Genomic DNA, 12,966 nt, shown 5'->3' with positions numbered 1-12,966 from the left:
GGAAGCCTGAGAAGTTCAATTGCTTTCCTTCCCCCTCTCTGACAGGAGGCCACAGGGCTTCACCTCAGTCTCAAGACACACGCACAAGGAAGCAACTATGCCAGAATCTGGAGTTCCCCTCCTAGGACCGCACCCACCGTGGAGCTCTGAACATGCCAGAGCTGGGCCGAGTGGTCCTTTCATACTACTAGTTTTCTGGATGAGGCATCCAGGACCCACTGTGTGTGACCTGTCCAAAGCCCCATGCTAGGGTAAGTATATTAGACAGAGCCCGGATTGGAACCCGGCAGCCCCTCCTAGTTCTCAGGCCTCGATCCAAGCTTCCTGCGGGGCCATGGCGGGGGCCGGGGAGGAGGAGCAGGCAGGTGTCACAGGACAGATTCTGGATCTGTTAAGCAGAAAACTTCTTGGCCCCAACACTCCCAGTTCCTGCCACTGAACTCTACCCGGGCTGTCCAGAATGAGGCTGCAGATTCTGAAGATGCACCTGGGTCTGCCTATGCTGTTACTACTGTAACGGCATTTCATTGCATCTCAGTGAAATTCTAAAGTGGGAATTCTAAGTGGGAAACTGGAGTTCTGGGGACTGCTGTCCTCCTGCTATAGGGCTTCCAAAACACCGGGCTGGAGTGACGTGCTTCCGAAGGCTCTCTGTGATATGCCTGGTAGGTGCCCGTGCCCCGAGATGCTCAGGGTGGGGGGACAGAGGATGATCTCTGGATCACGTCAGTGGTGACATCTGGATTTCAGGTTAGGCAACTGGCCTAAACTCCCAAGCAACTCTTCTTTTTTTTTTTTGAGGAAGGAAGGTAAAAGTCACCCTGTTGTTTGGTTTTGGGTGTGGTATATTCACACTCATTTCTGCTGTCCCACACAAACCAACGATTCCATCCAAACATTCATCACATCCAAGCCTGCAATCTGGTTACTAACAACAAATGAGTCTTTGGTTGTGACTTCCAGCTCTCCTTACGTCTGGTACAAGGCTGGGCTGGGCTGGAAAGGCCATGCATTCTGCCAAGATCTGACAGCCCTCCCCTCTTTCTGTCCATGCCTTAGCTCTGCCCTAGACTGGAACTCTCCGGGAGGACATGTCTTAGACATGTCTGAAAAAAGCAGAAAGGAAAAACACAAAAGGGTGCTGTACACGATATTTAAGAGCTTCCTTTTTGCAAAAGGATGGAAGTAAACACAGAATGAGTCAACTGGCTCACATCATCTGTGACTCTTCCATTGGAACAGAAGGTTAATACCAAAATCCAACATGATATACCATATATCCCGCCTGCTTTCCACTACTTCTCCAGGGCCAGGTCTCAGAATGACAAAAAGCCAAGGTTATCTACCATTCATAAGATTACCTGCCCAGGCCCCACATCTGGCTCCTTTGTGCAGTCTGGGAAAATAGAAGCATTTTCATCTTCCTCATTATGCCCTAAGGTGTGCCTGGGTGGCTCTAATCCATTCCTTCTGAGTCCCCAGACATCACTTTCTTTTACAAAGAAACAAAATACAGAATTCTGACCTGTGTACGATGCAGGCTGAGTTACAGCTTTCCCCTGGCGCCTCTAACTGAAAGTGAAATTCCTTTAAAGTTAGGAAATTCATTGCAGTATTTTACGGTATTGATTTATTTTAAACTCAGCAGGCAGTTTTAAGGCCTGCCATGCCTCTGAATCCTAGAAATGCTGAAGGAGGTCTCCATTTCCTTTGGTTCTGTAAAATCACAGAAGACTCACTAGCGGAAATGAAAAGAGGGGCTGAGAGCTTATACGCCACTGCCCTAGTTTATCAAGACAGACCTTGGGCATTCTCTCCAGGCCCTGGTCTCGAATGCCCCTCCAGTTGGGGATTTCACTACAACAGTCCTCTCTCCTCTCACCAGCCAAGTTCCTATACTCAACAAGGCCACCGTGTGCCAGGGCGAGTTTCAGACAAACCCTGAGATGTGATCACCTCACTTACCACCTGGCTTACAAACTGCCCCTAAACCTACCTTCAAGAACCAGCCCAAGGCACCACCTTCTCCAGCAAGCTTTCCCTCCACTCTCTGCAGGCTTCCTATATTTCTCCCCAGCCACGTCTACTACAATTAAGTGTTCTCAAGTCTGTGGCTAACTTGGGAGTCTTAGAGGACAACAGTGGGGTCTATGCTATCAAGACCACTGCTAGGCAAGTGTCTGCCGTAAGAGGGCTCTTGCTCATCAATCTGACTTGGCCTCAGAATTAAACACAGGGCTGCAGACAGCTGTATCAACAGGGACGAAATCATGAAAGCCCTCCACTCTGGTCAGTAAATGAGCTGGAAGATGGGTCAGGGAGAAACTCAGCAACCCTTGCCATTTTGCTTTAGATCCTCATCAAACTTTACCTAAGCTCACTTAGAATGGGCTTCTTCCAGGCACCAGGGATCAGAGACAACAGGATGCCTGTGAGTCTCGTCAGAGCCCTTCCCTGTCCTGGTGTGTAGACTGTCCTGTCCCCGCGGTGCCTGTGCTTTCCTGCTGCCCCCACCTGGGGCATGCTTTGGGTCCCCTGCTTTCCAATGTTAACCTCTGTCTGCTTGTGTGGCTTTCTGCCTACTGGTGCCTGGCCCCTGGTCCTATGGGCGCCTCACCATGCCAGTCTTGCCTCACCTGCCCATGTTTGAGGCTCAGTGTGACATAAGAGGAATCAACACGCAGGTGATCTCACCTGAAGGAGAAGGTGGCCCTGCTGCAGTGTGCTGTGCCAAGGCCGTCAGACTATGAAGGATGCCCATGGGCAGCACTGATACTAATACCTGGGGGCCTCTCGTGTGGAGCTAACAGGACGGGGATCCAGCATCTGCCTCAAAATATAAACACACCAAAGCTGCTTTTAAAGAGGCTCTAGGAGGCAGGACGGAACAGAGGAATTTCCAGTCAGGTACCTAGTCTCAAATCCTGACTCTCAGAACTGTAGTGAATTCTCAGCTTCCTCATCTGCAGAATGATGGCAGAGAACAGAATAGTTGCCCAGATGATGTGATAAATAAGATACTGTATGTAAAGTGCTTAATTCAGGACTGGCGATAAAAGGACGGGGCCTCTGCCCTGCACAAGTCAGAGGGCCCCTGAAAAACAAGTTTTTATAACCAGGAGCTGCTATTGCTGGGGGAGTATCTGTGTCCCTGGGGTAAGAGGAAATGGGAATTGAAAGGACCTCAACCGTCAGGAGCTAGGCTCACAGCTGGAGGATTATAAGAGCTATTTTGATTTGCCCAAAGGGATGCTGCCTAGCCTAGGAGGAGCCAAGGATGCCAAGGAGGAGGAGAAAGTGAGCAACAATAGCCCTGGGGCAGGCCTGTCCCCTCATGGATGCTTTGATGTCCTGCAGAGCTTCAAGGGACAGATTATCCTTGGGGGCAACCAATCCCGTTACATAACAGACAGCTCGGCTTCCTCATGTTGATACAGCAGGAGCAACAGACAGAGAGGGCAAAAGCAGGGGCAAAAGCTGGCACCCAGGGAGCGGCCTGGCCTTACTACCACCAGCCTTCCCCGACTGAAGCTCCCAGGAAACACCAGCAGATGGACGCAGAGCCAGGGGCAGCCTGCACACTGCATACTGGCGGCACCTGGAGCTACCAGGTCTTCAGTGAACCCCGAGCTTGACGCTCCTGGGGAAAAGAGAAGCAAACCCACGCCGCTCTGCTCCCACAGCTCTGTAAAAGCTAGTGAGACAGGGTAGGACAAGGTTGGGGCCCCCACTGATAGACAGGGACTCAAGAGGCTCAGCAGTTCTAGTTCTGCTTGGACCTAAGATTAACAGTCACTGTCTAAATACCCTTGCCTCCATCTCTCCACTTTAACTAAAGCTTCCATTCTTTCCAAGGACCTAATCATCTACTTCAACTTCCCTGGTGACTCAGATGGTAAAGCGTCTGCCTACAATGTGGGAGAGACACGGGTTCGATCCCTGGGTTGGGAAGATCCCCTGGAGAAGGCAATGGCAACCCACTCCAGTATTCTTGCCTGGAAAATCCCATGGACGGAGGAGCGTGGTAGGCCACAGTCCACGGGGTCGCTAAGAGTCAGACATGACTGAGCGACTTCACTTTCAATCATCTACTTCAGGGTGAGGTTGGCACTTTCCTCTTCTGTTCCTCCCATCTTCTCTCGGGGCTGTTCAAGATTCTCCCAGACACTAAAAGGGATGCGCCTCTGGGGTATGAGAACCAAACTTCGGACCTTGGTCTCTTCGGCGGTTGCAGTGACTCTGAGAAGCCTTCCTTGCTCACTGTCCTCTGGGATGCCTAGTTGCTTACCAGCACACTCCGAACTTTCTCAGAGCAGAAGAAACCACCTCCCAACTGGAAACTGACTAAGTGCCAGGCACCTCAGGACCAGGTCACTCATCTCAGAATGTGCGGTGCTAGGGACGCAGCAGTGCAATCTACGTGATGCTCAGTTGTTTGTTGAGTTTTGAAAACATTTGAGATGTATACACAATTCCATACACATTGGCTAAAGCTATGGATTTAGACCTAGGTTCAAATCTAGGCTTTGACCCTTACAAGCTCTGTGGGCTTCAGGAAGTTACTTGAAAAGAAGTAAATGAAATAATGGTCATAAAGCACCCAGCCCAGGGATGGTCATTATCATCATCATCTCTGGCACTGCTACCCTCCATCATAGCCTGAGACTTCTAGACTCAGGAAGTGATGCTCTGAGTGGAGGTCTCAGAAGCTAAGTATTGCCCATGGTCTCCTCCTGCCTCTTCCCACAGCGAGGGCAGTCCTGGGAAAGGCCTGTCAGTTCCTAGGTTAGTTCTGATGCTTGGGTCAGGAAGCCGCTCTCGGGTACAGGCTGGACACTAATCTAGTCTTGGGTTCTCAACCACTCACTTAAAATCCTTCAAAAATTTATAGCCCCACTCCTACCCTAGGACAAAGTTTTGAAGACTTTGTCATTTAAAACAAACCACATTAAATACTGCACCGCCCCCCCCCCCCCCATTTTAAAGTTTTTAGTCTTATTTTTGATGAACTTGATACCTATAAGGTGACATAATTTGGGTTTAATTACAGCCAAAAGGAAGAAAATAATCTGAATGGGTTTCTACAGCTTCAGTGTAAGCACGTGCTGCTGCCTATGAGATGAGCGGAAAAAACTTTTGAATCTCCAGCGAAGGGGCTCAACTCGAGTGCCGTGTTAAAAAACCTCAAATTCATAAAACAGAAATGAAACCTGAAGCCCAGGTCAAGCGGCCAACCGGATACCCAGCATGGCAGCCCAGAGCCACATCTTAGGACTTCAGGCCAGTGAAAAATACATCATTTATTATTTCAACATTACTCTTCCCAGGTGGCGCTAGTGGTAAAGAACCCACCTGCCAATGCCCGAGATGTCAGAGACCCAGGTTGGATCCCCAGGTGCAGAAGATCCCCTGGAGGAGGAAATGGGCAGTCCATCCCAGTATTCTTGCCTGGAGAATCCTATGGACAGAGGAGCCTGGGGCACTACAGTCCATAGGGTTACAAAGAGTAGGACATGACTGAAGAGACTCAGCACACGCACACATTACTTCAAGAAATTAGGCTCAATTTCCTTCTGATGTGGAGCAGCCACCGAGATAGCATATGGTACAAAGAACATTTTCTATGACCCTCAGATCTACCAACATCTGAGTTCCTTCTTCAGGCCTGAACTGCCCACTCCACATAATGTCATTCAAGGTCTTGGCTTCAAAAGGCCCTAGTAACTGAGGTCTGTGTATCAGACAGCAAACTTGGCCATGAATGCAGAGTCCCTTATCCCTCAACACCCTCCCTGGTAACATGTGGGCGGTGGCACCTGGAACATTAGTTTGGCTGGCTTCCTGCTTAGGGTAAGGCTTTTGGCTGGCTGGTAGGGACCATTAGGAATTATTAAATAAAGGTGACAAATAAGGGAGTAGTAGGACCCATCATTGAATAACCTTTAAAAAAATAGATACATTTTTCTGGAACAAGCTATTGGACAGTTGCCTTGACTATAGCTTTGCTTCAAAAGAGAAAGCTACTTATTTGGTAATCCTCAGAAGCAAGGCAACTAAAGACCACTGTCTTCAGAGATAAGACAATGCTTCCACCTCAAGCCCAAGTGGGTATCTAAAACTCTACCGTTTAGTATTTCATTTAGACAGTTTATACAAGGCACGTTCACAGCCTCTTGCAATCCCCCCAACAGCCTCACTCAGATAAATATGATCTACTCCATTTCACAGATAATAAAACCCAGAGAGGTAAATAACTTGCCTGAGGTCACACAGCCTAAAAAGCACAGATGGGACTCAATTCTAGACAGTCCACGAGGCAACACTCCTTTAAGAGGAATCCCGTGTTTCCAATCCAAAGTGTATTTCCATTCAAGGTTTGCAAAACACTGAAACCATTTAGCCCCAATTTAAACATTACTCTGAAATCTACAGTCCTAGATTGCTGAGGCATTCTTTCATCATGCTGATACTTGGGACAACCGGGTTTCCTTTATGCAGCTAGAATGTGATCCATGACCACAGGTTTGGTACGAAATCTGGCCAGGAATCAGGTCACACAAGTTCTGACCATTCATTTGGAACTTTGAATAATTTCTTCTAAGTCTCTCCTACTTCTCAGCTCCCCATCATGGTAACAGAAAGAGGCATCAAAATCTCTTCTGCTGCTTGGCAATACATGAAGACAAAACTTTTCAGTTATCTGTCTTTTTCACTTTCATTCTCTTATAAGTGTATGGTGAAGTTTTCCAGAAGTTACATGATGAGTGATGTAGCACCAGGGTACACAGGGGAAGCAAATGAGAATTCAGCTGACTATCAAAGCAGATGCTGATTTGCAAAAATAGAAAACAATGCCACGCTACTGACTAAACATGGGCTTTCCCCAGTGGCTCAGCAATAAAGAATCTGCCTGCAATACAGGAGATGCAGGTTCAATCCCTGGGTTGGGAAGATTCTCTGAAGAAAGAAAAGGCAACGCCCTCCAGTATTCTCACCTGGGAAATCCCATGAACAGAGGAGCCTGGTGGGCTACAGTCCATGGGGTCACCAAAGTTGGACAGAATTTAGCAACTGAACAACTCACTAAATGTTTTTGGAAAGTTGTTTTTCATAAATTATGTGCAATAGCATGTAACTAAATTATTCATTTGAAAGAAACATTTAAAACATCCTTGGCTATCTCCACACTTGTACTTTTCTAGACCATTCTCTCCCCTGAACTTCAGACTCCTCCACCTGCCTACTTAACTTCTGTACTTGGATTCTGAACAGGCATTCCAAACTTTCAGATGACCAAGACCTAAATTCCTCCACCCAAACCTGTTCTTCCCCATCTCATTTGATCCTCTCTATCCTTCCAATGGTTTACGAAGCCAAGAACTTGGAGTCATCCTTAATTCCTTTCTCTCACATCTTATGTTCAATCTAGCATGAAATCCATCGGTTGACTTCAAAATTCACCCCAAATCCAATCATTATCTTCCCCGCTCCACTGTTCAAAGTCATCTTTATCTCTCACCTGGGTTATCAGAGTAACCTCCCATCCTATCCCCTCGCTTGCCCCCCTCCAGTTTACTTTTAGCACAGTAGTTACAGTGATCCTTTCAAAAGATCAGATATCACACAGCTGAAAACACATCAATGACCTTTCATCTTACTGAAGATTAAAAGCCAAAATCCTTACAGTGGCCTACAATGTCTCTTCTGTTGTTCAGTTGCTCAGTCTGAGTCTTTGTGACCCCACTGCTGCTGCTAAGTCGCTTCAGTCGTGTCCGACTCTGTGCGACCCCACAGACGGCCTCCCACCAGGCTCCCCCGTCCCTGGGATTCTCCAGGCAAGAACGCTGTGACCCCACAGACTGCAACAAACCAGGCTTCCCTGTCCTGGAACTTGCTCAAACTCATGTCCATTGAGTCAGTGATGCCATCCAACCATCTCATCCTCTGTTGTCCCCTTCTCTTCTTGCCTTCAATCTTTTCCAGCATCAGGGTCTTTTCTAATGAGTTGGCTCTTTGCTTCAGGTGGCCAAATAATTGGAGCTTCAGCTTTAATACTTCCAGTGAATATTCAGGGTTGATTTCTTTAGGATTGACTGCTTTGATCTGCTTGCAGTCCAAGGACTCTCAGTTGACTCCTAATTATCTCTCCAGCTTCTTTTCCTATACTCACCTCCCTGATCACTCTGTCTAGCCTTCATGCTGTTATAATGGTTATTGCTTTTGAGATTTTCTTCCTCCAGAAATCCTAGTGCCTTACTCCCTCAACTCCTTCTAACCGTTGATCAAAGGTCACCGTCTTTAAGGAGACCTACCTCGATCTCTTCCACTTGGAAGTACACCCCCATCCCTCACCTCTCTGCATTCTAATTTCACTTATCCTGGTCTACACCACCTCCACCCCGACCCTGCCCTGCTAACCCATAGCTAACATTTATGTCTGTTCATCTCTCCAGGAAATATAAGTTCTACAGTTGCAAGAATTTATTGGTTTTGTTCACAAATGTTATCTTTTGTGTCTGAAATAGTCCCTGGCAAACAGTTTCTCAATAAATATGTTGAATGAATATACAGAACTAGTTTCTCCATCTATATATAAAGCTTGATTGGCAGAAAGGGGAGTTTAGACTCTACAGATCTTCCCAGCCCAAGCCTCTGATTCTCTAACCAGCCAGATACTCATTTATACCACAAGTGATCTGAACCTTTGGCACAACAAGGTTCAGCTCCCAGTCACAAAGACTTGGGCCCTGAATCCGGCCCAAATTCTAAGTGTTCAGCTCAACAGAGCAGGACAGGCACCACTGACCAACCCCTGTCCTCATTAGCTGTCAGAGTGTGGGACACTTGGCCATAACTATGTTCCCGATCTTTTCTCAAGGTCACTTATTTCTCCTACCTGAAACAATACTCCTATTTAGCTTTAACTTTGCCCTGCAAAGCAGCACAGATCCCAAGGGTGGGTGTCCAAATGGGAACCACAGTTTCAACTAGTTAGGACAACCCCATAACCCTAACCCAAATTCAGGTCCCTCTTCCAATGATGACCTTCTTCGTACCCCAGGGCACACTTGAATTCTAAGCAGTTTTTTTTTTAAGTGGAAAAGATGAGGTGGGAATTGCCAGCATGAAATACAATTAAAATACTGTCCAGCCAACTCTTTTTAGGCTTGAACATGGTACTACCCCAAACCTAGCTTTAAGAATGCTGGGCAGTAGGACAAAGTGGCCTGGCACCTGGAAGATAATAAATGTTTGTGGAATGGAAGAATTAAACCTTGAGTGACTCACTTGAGAAGTTCACTGACTCAGCATTAACCAACTCCAACCAGAAATCTAAGGGTGACAAAGGGAAAGAAGGGACTAAGAACCCACCCGGGTAAGGGAGGGTTCTGTGCCCCAGGTGCTGAGGCTCCTTGCTCATGACCACAGGGATCAGCTTCTACCTATCACCTCCTCTCAAGGCTTCAGCAAAATCTAAGACTAGCTTATTTTCAGCTTGCTGTCTTGATATTAAAAAAAACAGGGGCTGGGGAGGAGGGGGCATGAGTAAGATGTTGCTGTTTAGTCGCTAAGTAGTTAGTGTCTGACACTTTTTGCAACCCCTCATGGACTGTAACCCACCAGGCTCTTCTGTCCAACGGCTTTCCCAGGCAGGAATACTGGAGTGGGTTGCCACTTCCTTCTCCAAGGGGATCTTCCCGACCCAGAGTTCGAACCTGCATCTCCTGCATTGGCAAGTGGCCTCTGTACCACTGAGTCACCAAGGAAGCCCCTGTTTTTAAATTAGTAGGATCTTAGGTAAATGACTTAACCTTTTGCAGGGCTGCAAAGATGAAACAAAATGGTACATGTGAAAATACCTGGCATTCAAGGTGATCAATGTCCTTTTCTTTTCCCTTTAAGGAAAATAAATCAAATCTGACCAATACATTAGCCAGCAAGTATATCAATCTCCCAGTATCTCTTATTTCCACACTGGCCAGCTGCCTTGCTAATTCTGCCCCAAAGATCCAGGGCATTTCTCTACCCTCATTGCTGTCCATTTAGGTTCAACAACATCTTCTTACTGGTATGAATCAAACAATTGGTCCAACTGGTCCTCTAAACTCCAGTTCAAATCAGCATGCACATGCTGAAGTTCTTAATGAACTGTTCTGCTCCAGCTTATAGATGGCTCCCAAATGCCTACTAAGTCAAGGTCAGATTCCAGGGTCCCATATTTCACCTTATTTCTAACCTTTGTTCCTTTGCTCACATCTCAGACTCTGGTCCAACTGCACTCCCACTGCTGTTCTTGGTATACACTTCCGTATGCTTTTACCTCAGCTCTATTCCTGCTCTTGCAGGCCCTCAACTACTACCTGTCTTCATCTTTCACTACCCTAAACTGCTAGGCTGCCGCTGGCTTCAGCTCCCTTGCAGAGACTAGGCCTTTTACCCGAATGCTCCCCTCTGCTTCCAGTTCCCTACTTTTGTCTCTGGGCACCATTCTCTGGAAGGTCAATTTCCTTACATCATAAAGCAACTATGATAAATAATGATTTAATGATTCTCTCCCTGACTAAGCTGCAGAAGTCCCAAGGATGGGGCATGTTTCCGATTTTGCTTATCATCATTTTTCCAAAGCCTAGCACAGTACTTGACAAATTAAAGTCCACCACCAATCTGTTAAATAAGCAAAGATTTTTCTATAAGAATTCACTCACCCACAGTTTATAGTACCTAAAATGGAGAAACCATTTGCTATCTGAAGTGGGAGAATAATTACATTATGGCACCTATAATGGAACATCAATTACTTTCCAGTAGTCATGTATGGATGTAAGAGTTGGACTATAAAGAAAGCTGAGTGCTGAAGGATTGATGCTTTCGAACTGTGGTATTGGAGAAGACTCTTGAGAGTCCCTTGGACTGCAAGGATATCAAACTAGTCAATCCTAAAGGAAATCAGTCCTGAATATTCATTGGAAGGACTAAAGCTAAAGCTCCAATACTTTGGCCACCTGATATGAAGAACTGACTCATTGGAAAAGACCCCGACGCTGGGAAAGATTGCGGCAGGAGGAGAAGAGGATGAGATGGCTGGATGGCGTAACCGACTAGATGGACATGAGTTTGAGCAAGCTCTGGGATTTGGTGATGGATAGGGAAGCTTGATGTGCTGCAGCGCATGGGGCTGCAGAGAGTCGGACACAACTGACTGAACTGAACTGATGCTTTCAAGGAATGACATGGGTAAATGTTCAGGTTAGAACTGAATGGAAGAACAGAAAACTAAACCTAAAACAGCATGATCTAAACTATGCAGAACTGGATGTACACGTAGAAGGATACAAATTGGGGACAGCGTTTATTCTGAAAAAAATTGTCTGTACTTTTGTACATTTTCTACAGTAAGCATTTATTGAGAAAAAGTGTTTCTAAAAATCTTAAGAGACTCAGTTCAAATGCAGTGTCCACTCAAAACTTCTCTAGACTTTCTAATTTGTACTCAAATAATCCCATGACTCCTCATGGAGACTTGGGAGGAATCTGTGGTATCGAGCACTTTATTTCTCTTCCACCCTGCATTTCCCCCCAACTCCATTCCCCATCTCTCCTCCCATCCCCCAGGGCCAAGTCTGAGGAATCCAGCAGTCCAGGAAGTGCACATGCAGAGCAAACAGAGGTACACTCACCTAGTTGAAAAACACCCAAGATGCTTTGCCCTGAATTTTAAGCAGCACATGTGACCTGGTCCATTCTGGTTTCAAGTTCAAAGGCATCAGGCCGGTCCTGTGGGTTAGCAGCTAACATATCTTTCAAGAGCTGCTTGATCCCCTCAGACATGGAAGTCCTGCGTTTCTGGGGGATGTGCAACTCCATCTTTGGGTTTTCTAGCAGCGCCTCACCAACAGGGACGATCTCAGTCCCCTGTTTGATATAGGTCCCCAGGAGCTCCTTCTTGGTCTCAGAGTCAATGAAAGTGATTCTTTCTATCATTGCCCAGATGATAATGCCCAGGGCAAAGATGTCAGCCTTGGCTGTGTAGTGTCCCTCCCAGACTTCAGGGGCCATGTAGAAGTCTGAGCCACAGGCTGAGGACAGCCAGTATTTATTCACATTCACATTTTTGTTGTCTGGATTGCCCTCTTTACCTCGGGGGGCCAGACCAGCACAGACCTTGCTTAGTCCAAAGTCTGCCACCTTGAGGATGGGGGTGCCAGACCGCTCTGTGATGAGGATGTTGTCTGGCTTTAGGTCCCTGTGCACGATGTGGTTTTTGTGCAGGAAGGCAATGGCGCTTGTGAGCTGCAGCATGAAGCTCTTGTTGGTGGCTGGGTCCGGCCTCCGGGACAGGACATACTGATTCAGGTCTCCACCTTCACAGAACTCCATGACAAACCAGAGATAGCAGGGTTCCTCAGCATAACCCAGGATCCTTTCTCCTAAATCAAGGGAAGACCAGAAAGAGCCTGAGTGAGATGGACGCAGTCACACCACGTACAGACTACAGAGATGCGGCACATGGGAGGAGGAACGACAGTGCTGATGGCTGCTTCGATCCAAGAGGACCAGCGAAACTGGCACGGAGCTAACTACACAAGAAGACCCGCCTCTACTCACTCAGGGGAGTCAGGGATAACACGAGAAGGGAACCCGGGCTTACCGCTGATCAGCCAGGAGTGCACCCTGCCCAGTTTCCGCTTCTGCTTCTTTACCTGTCAATGGCCATGTGTGAGGCACAGTACCAATACAGGCACCTGACATTCCATTCAGAATTTACCAGCACCGTAGAAGGAAAAAAATAGGCCCATCTAATGAAATGAACCCAAGGCTCACAGAGACTTAAGAGTGCACAGACTCAAATCTATGACTGCAGAGCCACTGCATTTCATTATACTGTGTCCAAATAGGTAGCATACTCCAGGGCTGCTGCTGCGATGAGTGAAAACATGTGAGAAGACTGTCAAATGTCTGTTACCC

The 12,966-nt window shown here is 47.0% G+C and overlaps 1 protein-coding gene across 3 annotated transcripts in view; it reads right to left on the bottom strand.

Annotated features, from left to right (window-relative positions):
* The window catches only part of STK35 (serine/threonine kinase 35), a 44,224-nt gene that overhangs the window by 18,776 nt on the left and 12,482 nt on the right, over window positions 1–12,966 (bottom strand). For 2 of the 3 annotated variants that reach the window (XM_006042052.4, XR_003103116.3), the window contains exon 3: window positions 11,679–12,428. In XM_006042052.4, the coding sequence (XP_006042114.1) occupies window positions 11,716–12,428 (713 nt within the window). In that variant the 3' untranslated portion in view covers window positions 11,679–11,715. Of the gene's footprint in view, window positions 1–11,380; window positions 12,429–12,966 lie in introns of those variants that run through there. The other variant, XM_044927852.2, reaches the window with a different exon arrangement.

The sequence above is a fragment of the Bubalus bubalis genome, chromosome 14, assembly GCF_019923935.1.
Source record: "Bubalus bubalis isolate 160015118507 breed Murrah chromosome 14, NDDB_SH_1, whole genome shotgun sequence".
Classification (NCBI taxonomy): Eukaryota; Metazoa; Chordata; class Mammalia; order Artiodactyla; family Bovidae; genus Bubalus; species Bubalus bubalis.
The sequence above is the reverse complement of the archived record's forward strand: the minus strand, read 5'-3'. Positions and strand labels throughout refer to the sequence as shown.